This window comes from Myotis daubentonii, chromosome 18, assembly GCF_963259705.1.
Source record: "Myotis daubentonii chromosome 18, mMyoDau2.1, whole genome shotgun sequence".
Taxonomy (NCBI): Eukaryota; Metazoa; Chordata; class Mammalia; order Chiroptera; family Vespertilionidae; genus Myotis; species Myotis daubentonii.
In genome coordinates this window covers 21,486,987-21,499,796 of record NC_081857.1, presented here as the reverse complement: position 1 = coordinate 21,499,796, position 12,810 = coordinate 21,486,987, and the positions used below count along the sequence as shown (strand labels likewise).

The 12,810-nt window shown below is 45.7% G+C and overlaps 1 protein-coding gene across 7 annotated transcripts in view; it reads left to right on the top strand.

The window, feature by feature from the left end:
- CEP350 (centrosomal protein 350) overlaps window positions 1-5,830 on the top strand; it is a 125,534-nt gene extending 119,704 nt beyond the window's left edge. For all 7 annotated transcript variants that reach the window (XM_059673421.1, XM_059673424.1, XM_059673423.1 and 4 more), the window contains one exon: window positions 1,988-5,830. In XM_059673421.1, the coding sequence (XP_059529404.1) occupies window positions 1,988-2,152 (165 nt within the window). In that variant the 3' untranslated portion in view covers window positions 2,153-5,830. The remainder of the gene's footprint in view (window positions 1-1,987) is intronic.
- Window positions 5,831-12,810: the final 6,980 nt, after the last annotated feature.

Below are 12,810 nucleotides of genomic sequence, written 5' to 3'. Positions count from 1 at the left end.
TTGGTTGCCATAGGTGAAGTTCCAAGTTGGCTTTGTGCTTTCTGGTGGCCACAGCAAAACAGAGAACATGTTAGCTCTCACCAGCTGAGAGGGAATAGCTTCTGTTCTTAAGGAGAAGCAAAGCTTTTGCTGCTACTGATGAGAGCACTGTGGGGGCTCATCAGGATACACTGAGAGTCTAAGGGACAACGTCCTGAGCCTGTCTTTTTACTGTGAGGGCAAAGTGACTTCTTTAGGACAATGCTTTCCAAATGTTATTGGGGAGGAAATTGCTCAGAGAACAGATTTAATGCTAACGGATGAGATAACATAAAAAAGGAAAGCTGTGCAACTTGGTTTGAACAAATAAACAAATTCATGGGAGGTATGAAATCTTTTGTGGGGGACACACCTGTTAGCTTTCCCAGAACATGGTTCTCTCTCAGCACCAGCTTGGGAAGTGTTGCATTGGGCTGTTACATAAGACGTTCTTCGTAAGAGAGGAGCACCAGTTCCTTAGTAGGTGAAAATATTTCTTATATATTCACACAAAACAAATAGAGGCAACTCTGAGTTAAACAAGTCCTTTCCTGGTGGAATTCTCTTTAATAGGTTCATGTCCATTGTGAAACTCACACAGGCAGTGTTCTAAACGTGTTTGACCAAAGAGTCCTTTGGGGTGGCATATCTGTTCATGGAGCATAAGTTAGGGAATGAAGGAATGAATATTTACATAGCCTTCAAACATCCCTCCTCAAAGAGAAAGAATGGAGCAGCCACCTCATCGTGTGTTTGTCAACCCTGGCCAAGGGAACGTGTTGGCCAACACTGTTCTTCCCTCTTGCTTGCCCAGGCTCCTGGATGATGTGGTCTCTTCCTCCCAGGAATCTTCTCATTTCCTCGTAATGGGAACTACATTCCCCTCTTCGCCTCTGTCTTTTTCAAGATGCAACTGTAATCAGGGCAAGTCGGGAGCCTGTTGTCATGGCTTTTTTGCCCAGTTAGACTTCTAGTTAGACACCCTTATCACTACAATAACTGCTGAGTTTGGGGCTGGATGGGGGTTTGTAATTACTTTCCCCACCTAGCCTCCATCTCACTGGCATCATTACATATAATAAGTCTGATATGTTTCTTTTATAAGTAGCTTTTAAAATGTTTATTGTAAACAAGCAAAAAATTTGGGGCAGTTCTAATTTGATTAGTTGTGGCTTACCATAGGAATCCCAAAGTCCTAAAATGCAAAAGAAACAATTATTGTATAACAGTGATTTTTAAAAATAAGCTTAAGCAATAGTACATTTTTTAAAGTACTCTAATGCATATTAAATTTTATTCATTTATTTATAACTAGAGACCCGGTACACGAAATTAGTGCACGGGTAGGTTCCCTAGGCCTGGCCGGCGATCAGGGCCGATCAGGGCCTTCCGGCTGCTAGCCAGGGCCTTCCTTCCCTGGCTGCCAGCTGCCAGGGGCCTTCCTTCTGTGCCGCCCCCTGGTGGTCAGTGCACATCATAGAGAGCGATTGAACTCTGGCTCTCCTGGTCGAACTCCTGAGGGGGGACACTTTGCATATAAGCCTTTTATATATACTAGTTAGTATAGATACTTCAGAATCATATCCAGTATTGTCTTTGGATATATGCGTTTTATAATTGTAAAGCTATATAGCTAGTAACTTGCTTTCTTCTCTCCTCAAGTTCTCATACACATTATCTTCTGTTAACATAGACAACATGCTTGCGATCCTTACTAACTATAAAATACTGGAATATTGTTAAATTCCATTTTGACAGTTTTGAAACCACTTTTATTTTAGTTGGCAGTTGAGTTTTTTGATATTTTTTGCAACTTTGAAAGTTTGTTGATAGAATCATATACCTTATCCTTTTTCTCTGGTTTATTTCCTTGGCCTGTTTTCCCATGGATGGGACTGCAAAACCATCAAATATAATACATTTCCTAGCTTTTATGGTAACCCTAACCTTTGTGTTTTCTAAATTCTAGGTGCAGGAGCTCCATGAAGAGGAGGCACAGTGGGTGAACTATGATGAAGATGAGTTGTGTGTGAAGATGCAACTAGCTGATGGGATCTTTGAGACCTTGATCAGAGATACTATTGATGTTCTGAATCAAATCAGTGAAAAACAGGGGAGAGTGCTACTTGTGTGACATCTTGCAAATAAATGGAACACTGAGTGCTAATATGAGTCCTGGGCCTTTCTGCCTCCTGACACACACCCCATCTCCATCATAGCAAGAATGCTTCTGGACCTGGTACCTGTTCTCAAAGACTACTGGTTTGGAGCCCACGGGACAATGCGGTATATATGGTATTACAGCCTCTGCCTTTAGAGACTGTCCACTGGATTAGTGTTGGTGTTTAGTAGGCAGGGTTGCACACCTGATGTGGACACACAGTATCTAATACTACACCTCTTGTTAGCACCCCTACTGGGTCTCAGATGAGGGCTGAAAACACCAGACTTACCTCATAGCTTAGACTAGGGTATCACTTCTTGAGTCTGAAGTCAGACAGGAGAGGTATATAGATAAATGCATCCTAACATTTTTGAAATGTAATCCTAGTCTGTGATAGTCTCTAAACAGTATTAAGTCCTTAACCACTTCTGAATAGGCAAGTTTAATAGCAAGTGCCTATTTCACATCCTGGAGTTCCTTTCTCTTTGAAGACTATTCTCTTCCATTGTTGTAGTTGAGCAGCACCAAGTGGACTGTCATGTTAACAGAAACTAATAGTAGGCTTGCTTTCTGAGCACCATCTAAAGAATTGTAAATCTTTGCATTATTTTTAGTTTTCTCTATATGGGCATGAGAACAAAGAATGCCCCCACTAAAGACTGGGCTCAAAGGACCGATGCAGGGCTGGCTCTTTTGCCCCTTGCCTGCCCCACACTGTTCTTCTCTTCTGAACCTCCGCTGCTGCTCCCAGAATCGCAGGCCCTCCAGACCATCTCAGGCATCCAGGCATGGCAACAGTGGAAGTCATTCATTGGCCTTCAGACTTTCAGCTCCATCCCTCCCCAAGAAATCAGAGACGCTGTTACTTGAATGATTTAGGAAATGAGTGTGTGCACCAAAGACAAAAAGATATTGTCCGTTGTTTGTGTGCTTGTTTTGTGCTATGGAACATTTTTTTAATTTATTTTAAGATAAATTATTAAGTTGAAAATGTGTGTCCCTACTCAGAAGCGAAAGATTCTTCTTATAATACTTCTGCTTCCGTCTTGAAGCTTCTCTGGTTCGTGGTCTTTGCACAGGAATCCTCCAATTTTAACAAAACCACACACACATCAAAGAAGGCAGTTTAATTCAGTGAAGAAAAGACAGGCTTTTCCAAGATCACCTGCAGTAGCAGGAATGAGATAACATGATTGAAAGACACTGTAAAGTTCAATTCTGCCTCTCTTGTAGCATTGCTTCTCACAACTGTTACCTGTATCTGAAAAATTACCTAAACTCCAGCTGCTACATTAGAGCATGTGCGATGCTCTCAGGACATCGGTGCCCTGCCTTCCTGACTGATTCCTCTTCCTCAGTCCTGTCCTTCAAGTACCTAGAAGAATGTGGATAATCTTAGGCGTGAATGTAAATGCCTTAATATTGAAGGTCCCAATTAGAAGCATGATGTAAGACATCCACTGCATTCCTATTTACAAATATCCTGGAATGTTATAGCTTCAGAATACGTTAGAAAAACCCCAAAGATGGCGTATTCATTAAGTGTGCACGTTCGTTCATTTCTGCATCTTCCCTCCTGACTTGCCTTTGCGTCTCAGATGTTTCACTATGCACACTTCCATTCCTCTTGATTTCATCTTGTCATTATGAGAAACTTACCGAAATAACATTGGACTGTTTGCATTTTGCACAATGACTGGTGTGATAGCTCTTGACAAATAAGGAAAGCACTGACTAAACGCGATTGGGTCTCGGGAAACGCTCAGATTGATGTATTGCCAGCATTTCTTCTGGGCTTTGAGGTGGAGCTCTGGTCGCATAGCCATAGAGAGCAAGTTGACTAAGAGAAGCGAGGGTCGCTTGGGGCTGTTGACCAGTGGAGTGGAGATGTGCTTCATGGGGCCAAGGAAAAGCGAAGGCCTTTTCTGTCCGCTTTGTGAGCTTTGGAAGACACACGACATCTTGTCTATATCCGTCAGCCGTTTGTAAGATAGCGTTGTCCTTACAATACCTGAAACGTTACAGCTGCTGTTAATTTTTTTAAAGGAATATAAAAACAATATAATAGGAATATAGGTTGTTTTTCTACATCCTTATAATTTGGAACTAAATCAATTTTTAATAAGAAAGTTTGTCTTTATTTTTTGTGGCATTATGATTCCAGAAAAGCAAAGAAATACTGTAAAGTCTGTGGAGTCAGCAGTCTGGGCTGAGAGTCCCCTGGTAAGAATGCTGCCAAGAATGTGGTGGCAGCAGCCCCACACGCTCCCGCTGTCTTCACCGGCCCAGGAGCCCCGGGCTCCAGATGAGAGTGATTCCTGACCAGTCCTACTCTTGGCTAAAAATGATTATCCATAGTTTGGTAGCAGAAAACAAAGGAATCTGTAATCAGCAGGTTTCTTACTATTTTAACCATTTGGATATAATTGGAAGCGTTATAATTGTTAGGGTTGGAATGATAACTATGGATACCCAGCCACTTGTTCCATATTGGGATCTTTTTAATCAAGCTCTGCCTCTTAACCATGAACCTAAATACTCCCTCTTTGTAATCTGTGTTCCTCTCCCCACTCCCATCCTCTTTCACTTTCTTCATAATTCCTCTAAGAAAAAGATCTTTGCATCAGCAGTAATATCTTTTAGAATAGCACTCAGAATTTAGTAGTAAACCAACATATAGGCTTCAGATTTATTTCTGAGTCCAAAACAATTTGTGCTATCCAGGGTGCTTAGCTCTGGGTTAAACAAGTACAGGGTATAGATTCCCTCTTCAGGTCTAAACAGGAATTTTTACTCTAGGGAAAAGTGGGAAGAGCTCAAAAGTAGTTAACAAAGAAGGTAATTTGTTTTTCTTTTATCTAAAAGAAAAGAAAATCCCTTCTGTGACTACAGGTCTCTGAGAAATTATCTTTCAGAAGAGATTTCATTGCTCATAAGAGTGTTGTGGCCTATTGATAAAAACAATTTTGTTCACTTTCTTGTCTTGAAAAAAAGTGGCCTTAGCTTTTTGCAATACTTGAATAAAGTGTGTACTCGCACAGCATTAGAGACTCATAACTTTCCGTAAGAAGTTCAAACTTACATCTTCTTTTACTACCTTAACAATACTAGTGAATAAAACATTAATTCAAAGAGCAAGTGATAGAAACTACAATGATGTTTAATGCAAGTTGTAGGAATTTACATGTTTACAAATCATCTTAAACTGGTTGTGCAGCAATTCAATAAAATATCTTTGTATTATAAAAATGTGAAGAAAACAATGTAAACTGATGTAAAGGAGGTACTGTCATTTTAATTAACCTATGTTTAATAGCTTTTCCTTCCGGACTTTGCAAAGCCTTCTTGGGAAACACACTGCAAAGCGTTCTCTGGGAGGCCTGGCCTCCGCGTGTGTACTGTATCGTGCAGACATGAAAAACAAACCCGTTTACTGTGTATGTGTAAATAGCCTGGTCATCAGGTCGTTTTCAGCCAATAGTCACATCCAGTGCAACTTTGCACACAAGACTTAGGGTGTGGTTTGTATGTATGATCTGTAAAATAACTGGGATGAATTCCCATGTACACCTATGTAAATAGCTTTGTTAACTGAAATGTACTTTAAGAAAAGATAAAAATCTGTAAATAAACTGATTTATAAATTAAGGTCATGTCAGTTGTTCACTTTTTCATGATTTAGAGTCAAGTTTAGAAAGCGAGTCGTCCCAAAATACACTAATTTTGCTTTCTCTGGGTAGTAGAGCACCTGTGCTCGGGCCGTAGAGTAAGGTGAGCAGTGTGTGGGAGCTACTTACTCTGCACAGGAATGCCTGGCCCCACACAGGGAACAGTCCTACGTTCATCACTCAGGCGGTCAGCACATCTTCCTGTCGGAGCACTGTGCTGAGTGCTGGGGGCAGCAAAGATGGAATCGTGGCTGGGGACTAGCAGTTGGTTGTGGCTAATTTGCCACATTGGTGTGGGGCCTGGGCCCGCTCCGGGGGGCCCAGTTGCGGGTGGGTTCTTGTGATTGTGTCCATTTCTGTACCTGAGGTAAACTTTTTTTTTAATCCTCACTCGATTTTTTTCCATTGATACTCAGAGAGAATGGAAGACAGAGGGAAGAACAGATAGAAACATCGATGTGAGAGAAACTCATCAATTGGTTGCCTCTTGCACGCGCCCGGCCAGGGCCCCGGGCCGGGGAGGAGCTTGCAACCGAGGTACGTGCCCTTCGGTCCGCAGGCCGACGCTCTATCCACTGAGCCAAACCGGCTAGGGCTGAAGTGGGTTTTTATGCTCCCTTCTGCGGTGGACCCACAGGGCAATTATGACAACTTGCTGAGCACGTTAGGTTACTTTGTGTTTTAGTGTTGTTGTTTTTTATGATTCTTTGTTATAGGCAATGGATATGAGTGATTTTTATTCCATCCACAGATGTCATCACAGTCCCTTAGTCTTCCCGCGAGCCTTACCACCAACCCCAGGAGGCCGACAGTGCTCTGGGATGGGGTCCTGGGGGACAAGTTTTAGGCTTCTTTCATCACTGGGCTCATCGCACCAAATCTCTCACCCCTCCTGGTAGCCAGGCTGTGCGGCCAAGGTTAAATGGCAGATCCGTGTCGTCCAGGGAAGAGGCCAGCATGTGCTGTGCGGTTGCTGAGAACAGACAACAGCACCCACGCTCCAGTGGCACAGGATTTACTTACAATAGAGAGAGCCAACACGATCCGGCCCCGTAATGATGCATTGACCCCCGTGGCCAGACACCTGCCGGGTCTGAAATACAGAAGCTGAGGGCATGCCCGAGGGCCATGCCACCTGCACCTAAGCGGAACGAGGAGCACACGGTGAGTCAGCAGGAAGGCTTCCCACACAGGCGGCCGCCCGCACGGAGCTCTTGGTAAGTGTCCCAGGCCAAGGCCGGTTCTGCTCGTGACCTTTCGCAGCAGGAATGAGAACTGAGAAACTGACTGAAGTCTGAAAGGATCGGGTAGAGTCCTGGCACCCATCCCTACCCCGATCGGGTCACTGCGCATCCCCTCTCCAGTGCCGCGGGGGATCATTGATTCTCCCGAGAAATGGAACCCGGGAGGCCCTGAGCTGGAGAACACAGCACAGCACAAAAATGAGGCAACAGCAAGAAGACTGGAGGACCCTCCTCTGCACAAATGGAATGGCTTTGCAGAAAAGACCTATAATTACGCCCATCTGGAGACTCCTCCAGAGTACACGGTCGCTTGCTACCTTATCCCCTTCCAGTGAAGTTGAACAAGAATATCCTTTAAAAATACATTTTATGCCCTGGCTGATGTAGTTCAGTGGTTAGAGTGTCAGCCCAAGCACCAAAGGGTCTCAGGTTTGATTCCCAGTCAAGGGCACCTACCTCAGTTGCAGGTTCAATCCCCGATGTGTCTCTCTCACATCGATGTTTCTCTCTCTCTCTCCCTGGCCCTCACCCCCTTCCACTCTCTCTAAAAAGTCAATGGGAAAAATATCCGTGGGTGAGGATTAACAACAACAACCAAAAAAAAAAAACAAACAAAAAAACAAGCACATTTCTTGCATGTGTCTCCCTACCTGAAAAATGCATGTCAGGAAATTCAAAGCCACACTTTTTGTTCCAAACACATTCCAGAATTCTGAGTTCCCACAACACAAAGGGGTGTGTGTGATGACCCATTTGAAGTAAGTCAAAATATTTTTTAAAATAATAATCACTGCCCTAGCCAGTTTGGCTCAGTGGATAGAGTGTTGGCCTGGGGACTGAAGGGTCCCAGGTTCAATTCCAGCCAAGGGCACATGCCGGGTTGCAGGCTTGATGCACAGTAGGGGCCCTGTGGGAGGCAGCCAATCAATGATTCTCTCTCATCATTGATGTTTCTATCTCTCCCTCCCTCTCCCTTCCTTTCTGAAATCAATAAAGAAATATATTTTAAAAATAAATAAAAATAATAATCACCTAAATAACTTCCCTAACTGCTCTGTCAGTGTTATTGCTGATATTCTGAGAAAATCAAATGATTAGTTGAGCGAAATGGAATTAGAACTCCACATTCCTTCTGCAGGTCTCAAGGTTGAGTTTCCTCACTTAGAGAAAAGCATTCACTCAGGAGCTGCAATATTGATAATTCCTGCACCATTTCCCAAGCCTGTGGCCCGCTCCCCTTGGAGGTTAATAATAATGGTAAGCAACATGACTGAGTATTTACTCTTGTTGGTTGCCATTCTAAGCGTTTTACTTCTGAGTATTTACATGTCTGAAACAGATACTATCAGTGGACTCATTTAACAGACAAAACAACTGAGGCATGGATAGGGTAATTAACCTGCCCAATATCATTCAGCTAGCAAGTGGTAGAGCTGGATTGGAATCCAGACAATGGATCAAGAACTCTTGTGTTGCCTCTGTCCAAAGACCAGCACCAGTATTAGGTCTCAGATCCAAAGAAAACAAGCCGAGAAGAGAGAAAACTCCTGAGGTCTGCAGCCATGAGGACCACATAAGTTCAATTCCTGTCTATGAACTCACAGCCATATCTGCTTTCAGAGGGCAACGGAAGGAATGGCAGCTTCAACATCCTGTTTAGAAATCCCTGGTGCTTTCCTACTCAGTCCCACCCACGGCAGCCTTTGAGTTGAAAGGCAGCCTTTGTTTCTCAATAAGGACATTAAATACTTATCAAATAAGGGTCTCTATTTAGCCCCCCCAAATTACCTACCTAAAGCAATTTGCATATCTATGGATTTGTATGTGTGTGGTGCCATCACTAGCAAAGGGGAAGGCCACAGTCAGGCACAGCTCGCAGGGAGAATTTTAGAGGATAGCGGAGAATTCTGAAGGTGGAGGCTTGGTCTGCCACGTTCCAGGACCCAGGACGGCACTGGCTCCCCACAGCACACAGGGCCAGTGGCAGGGACCACCTGGACCACATCCCTCCAGCTCAGCACTGCCAACACTTTGATTTTAGCACGTGAGACCCCTGTCGGACTTCTGACCCGCAGAACTGTAAGGCGATAAACTTGCGTTTTTTAAGACACAAAGTTTGGGATAACTTGTTGCTGCAGCAACAGAAGGTGGATTCATGTGGCTTCAACTAAAAGCCGAAAGAAGAAAGTGTTTCAAGGATGGAGCCATCCACTGTGTCGAAGGCGGAGTGAGGTTGAGCAAGAGGAAGAGGTGTGAGCACTGGGTGGGGCGCCAGGGAGCAGGTTGCGAACCTTGGCGGGCAGTTTCAGCCGAGTGGTGAGGTCAGAAGCCAAACAGGAGTGGGCTGAGGAGTGAAGGGCAGGGCGAGGAAGTGGAGGCGGGAGCACAGACAAGTCTGTTGTGAAGCTTGGCTGTGGAGAGAGGGAAGGAAATGGGGCCATCACCGGAAAGAGGATGTTCACCAGGAGTTCCATTTTGTCGGTGTTCAGGGGGAGCCAGAGGGCACGTGTGTTCGCTGGAGAAACCCATCTAGTGGAGACCGAAGTTAGCTTTGCAATGCGGGTGGAGGGGGATCAGGAGCAAAGTCCCTGAGCGATGAGAGGGCCCTGACCCAGAGCCCAGGGGGAAGGGTTGGCCTTGATGGGACGAAGGAGCTGGGAGCCAAGGTGAGCACAGGTGCAAGGTTGATGGTGGGAGGAAAGGGAGCTCTTGTCTGATGGCTTCTATTTTGTCATCAAAACGACTGAAGGGAGGTCTCTTGTGAGGATAGGAGGGTGTTGGAGGTCCAAAGAGACAGAAAAAGATATGAAATGGTTTATCTTGGAACGTGGGAAGCCACCAGATTGCAGAGGTAGAACAGCATGGCTTCAGGCCTTTGCTGTGTCCTTCCCTCCCCTGCTCCTTCCGGCACCGGGACTGTGAGTGGTCTGTTGGGTCCAGGGTGGGCTCTGGAGTATGTTACTTCCTAGACACATAACCCGGAGCAGCTTTCTTAGCCTGCCGGAGCCTCATTCCTTTACCACCCCCGTCCCCCCACACACACACCTCTGTAAGTTAACCGTTAACCCCATGAACCCCCGCCAGCAAGCCCTTTGAATGTGCCTTCACTTTCCTGGGTGCCCGACCCACACAGACTCCGGGTCCTCTTTGTGGCTCTCAGGACTGGTTTTCTATCCAACCTCAGCTTGGGCAGGTGCGTCAGGAAGACCTCGAGGTGAGTGGTCAAGGGACAAAGCAAAGGTCCCTTCTCTGTTGCTGGGCATTTGCCTCCCGGCTACATGCCTCTCTGATCCTCGTTGCAAATGAGTAAGTGGCAGCTCACTTAATGCTCTGCTAGGGGATGACATATTTCACCCCAAACGATGGTGTTGCTCATAATAATTACCTGTATTTGTGTACAAACTGCATTCCTCTCGCCATCTACCTCATTTTTGGTTGACCGGCTCCCCAATTCCCTCTCTTAGGTCATGCATAACGCACGAATGAATCACAAGTGGCAAAGTCAGCAGGCTCCTACCTCAGCCCCCTCACCTGTAAACATGGGATGATAATGCCACCAGCCTCAGGGAGCTGGTGTGAGGGTTACGTGAGTGATATCTGTACGTGGTTAGAAAAGCAGGTGCAAAGTTTCAGCTAATGCTGTTATTGTTCTCATTGGGCTCATCTTGGCCCACTGTCCTATAGCTTGTAGGAAGGGGAGCGGGGGACCTGGGTAGGTACTCCTAAGTGCCCCCAGTTTCAACGCTTTCCTCAGCACTCTTTCCCTCTCTGTACCCCATTCCTGAGTAGATTTCCTTCTCGGCCACCTTTTCATCCCAAGAAGCTTCTGGAAGGGCAAGCAGGGCAAATTGTGATTCTTGTATTTTCTGCTCTCAGTTCTAGACCAGTGGCTTTCAAATGGTGACATGGGGAGCCCTGGGATTCCCAAGAAGCCCCAAAGACCACAGGAAGAGGGACTCACTCTAGGTCACACCTTCAGCTTGCTTTTGTCTGTTTAAGCCAGAGGTTCTCAATCTGTGGGTCGCGACCCCTTTGGTGGTTGAACGACCCTTTCACAGGGGTTGCCTAAGACCATCCTGCATATCAGATATTTACATTACGATTCATAACAGTAGCAACATTACAGTTAAGAAGTAGCAACGAAAATAATTTTATGGTTGGGTCACAACATGAGGAACTGTATTTAAAGGGCCAGAAGGTTGAGAGCCACTGGTTTAAGCTTCCCTTCAAGATTCTATTTAGCCCTAGCCAGTTTGGCTCAGTGGCTAGAGCATCGGCCTGCGGACTGAAGGGTCCCGGGTTCGATTCCGGTCAAGGACACATTCCAGGTTGTAGGCTCGATCCCCAGTAGGGGGTGTTCAGGAGGCAGCCAATCAATGATTCTCTCTCATCATTGATATTTCTATCTCTCTCTCTCTCCCTTCCTCTCTAAAATCAATTAAAAAAGAATTTTTTAAAAAATAATTAAAAAATAAAAAAAGATTACATTTAAACAAAGGCTTCTGAGAATAAAAAGTCAAAAATCCCTGTTCCAAGATATTGGAACCCCAGATTTTATAACTCTCAGTTTCTTTGGCCCCATTGCCAAGAACGGATCTCTAATCTATCCAAGCAGTTTGTATTCTTTTCCATTTCTGACACCGAAACAGATATGTGAACAAGCACATCTTTGTGTACTCATCCAGGGTGTCTTTCTCAGGCGGGCATGCTTAGCAGACATTGTCTCCTTAATTATCAGGCCCCTGGGGGAAAGAGCTACTGCTTAACAATGAAGACATTGGAAGGCATTTGACTTTTGCTGGCACCTGATCCAGCCCCTGGAATCCAAGGTTACTAGAGGACCATCTGTCCTGATGACCCTGGGCCAGGCCTGGTCTCAGTGGCTGCTAGAAGTGAGGGAAGTGGGGAGCCAATATCTGGAGTTGGCTGGAGGAGTTGGGGAGGTACTAACACTCCATCCGGTCAACATGTAATTTCTTTGTGTAGCTGGAGACTGCGCACAGTGAAGAGGAACACAGGAAGGCAACGAAAGCCCCAACCTCCAGACTTCTCCCCGGAGCTCCCTCATCCCAGATTGCCACAAGGCTTCCTCCAACACTGCGTTTGGGTCTTTGGCTCGAATGTTACCGCATTCGAAACGGGGTTCTGAGCATCCTGGCCCTCTTCCAACCATGCCCCTTTCCAAAGAGCAAGAAACTCATGGGCCAAGGGGATGTGCCCATCCAAGCTCCTGCTCCTCACTCCTCAGATCATACTGTGGTTCCCGAGACCCTAGAACTCACCGCCCCAATAGCGCCAGGCCAGCTTCTACCAGAGAGATTGCATCAGCTTTGCCCAGGTCTATCTATCCTCTTGAGGGGCCAAGGAGTGACTATGTGCAGGAGGTGTGGATGGGTTGCAGACAGGGGTGTTACAGGATCTAGGCTGTGCAGACAGGGAAGTTACAGGCCCCCTGAAGTATGGGAAAGAGCTGAGCGGTCACGGGCCTCAGGCGGTGTGGACACTTATGATCCGTGTGGGAGTCATGGTGGTCAGAGACTCAGAGCCTGTCCTACCACCGTCCGGCTTCTCTCCCACCTGTTTTTTGTTTTTTTTAATAAATTTTATTGATAGAGAGCTAGAAACATCGATGAGAGAGAAACATCGATCAGCTGCCTCCTCACACCTCCTACTGGGGATGTGCCTGCAACCCAGGTACATGCCCCTGACCGGAATC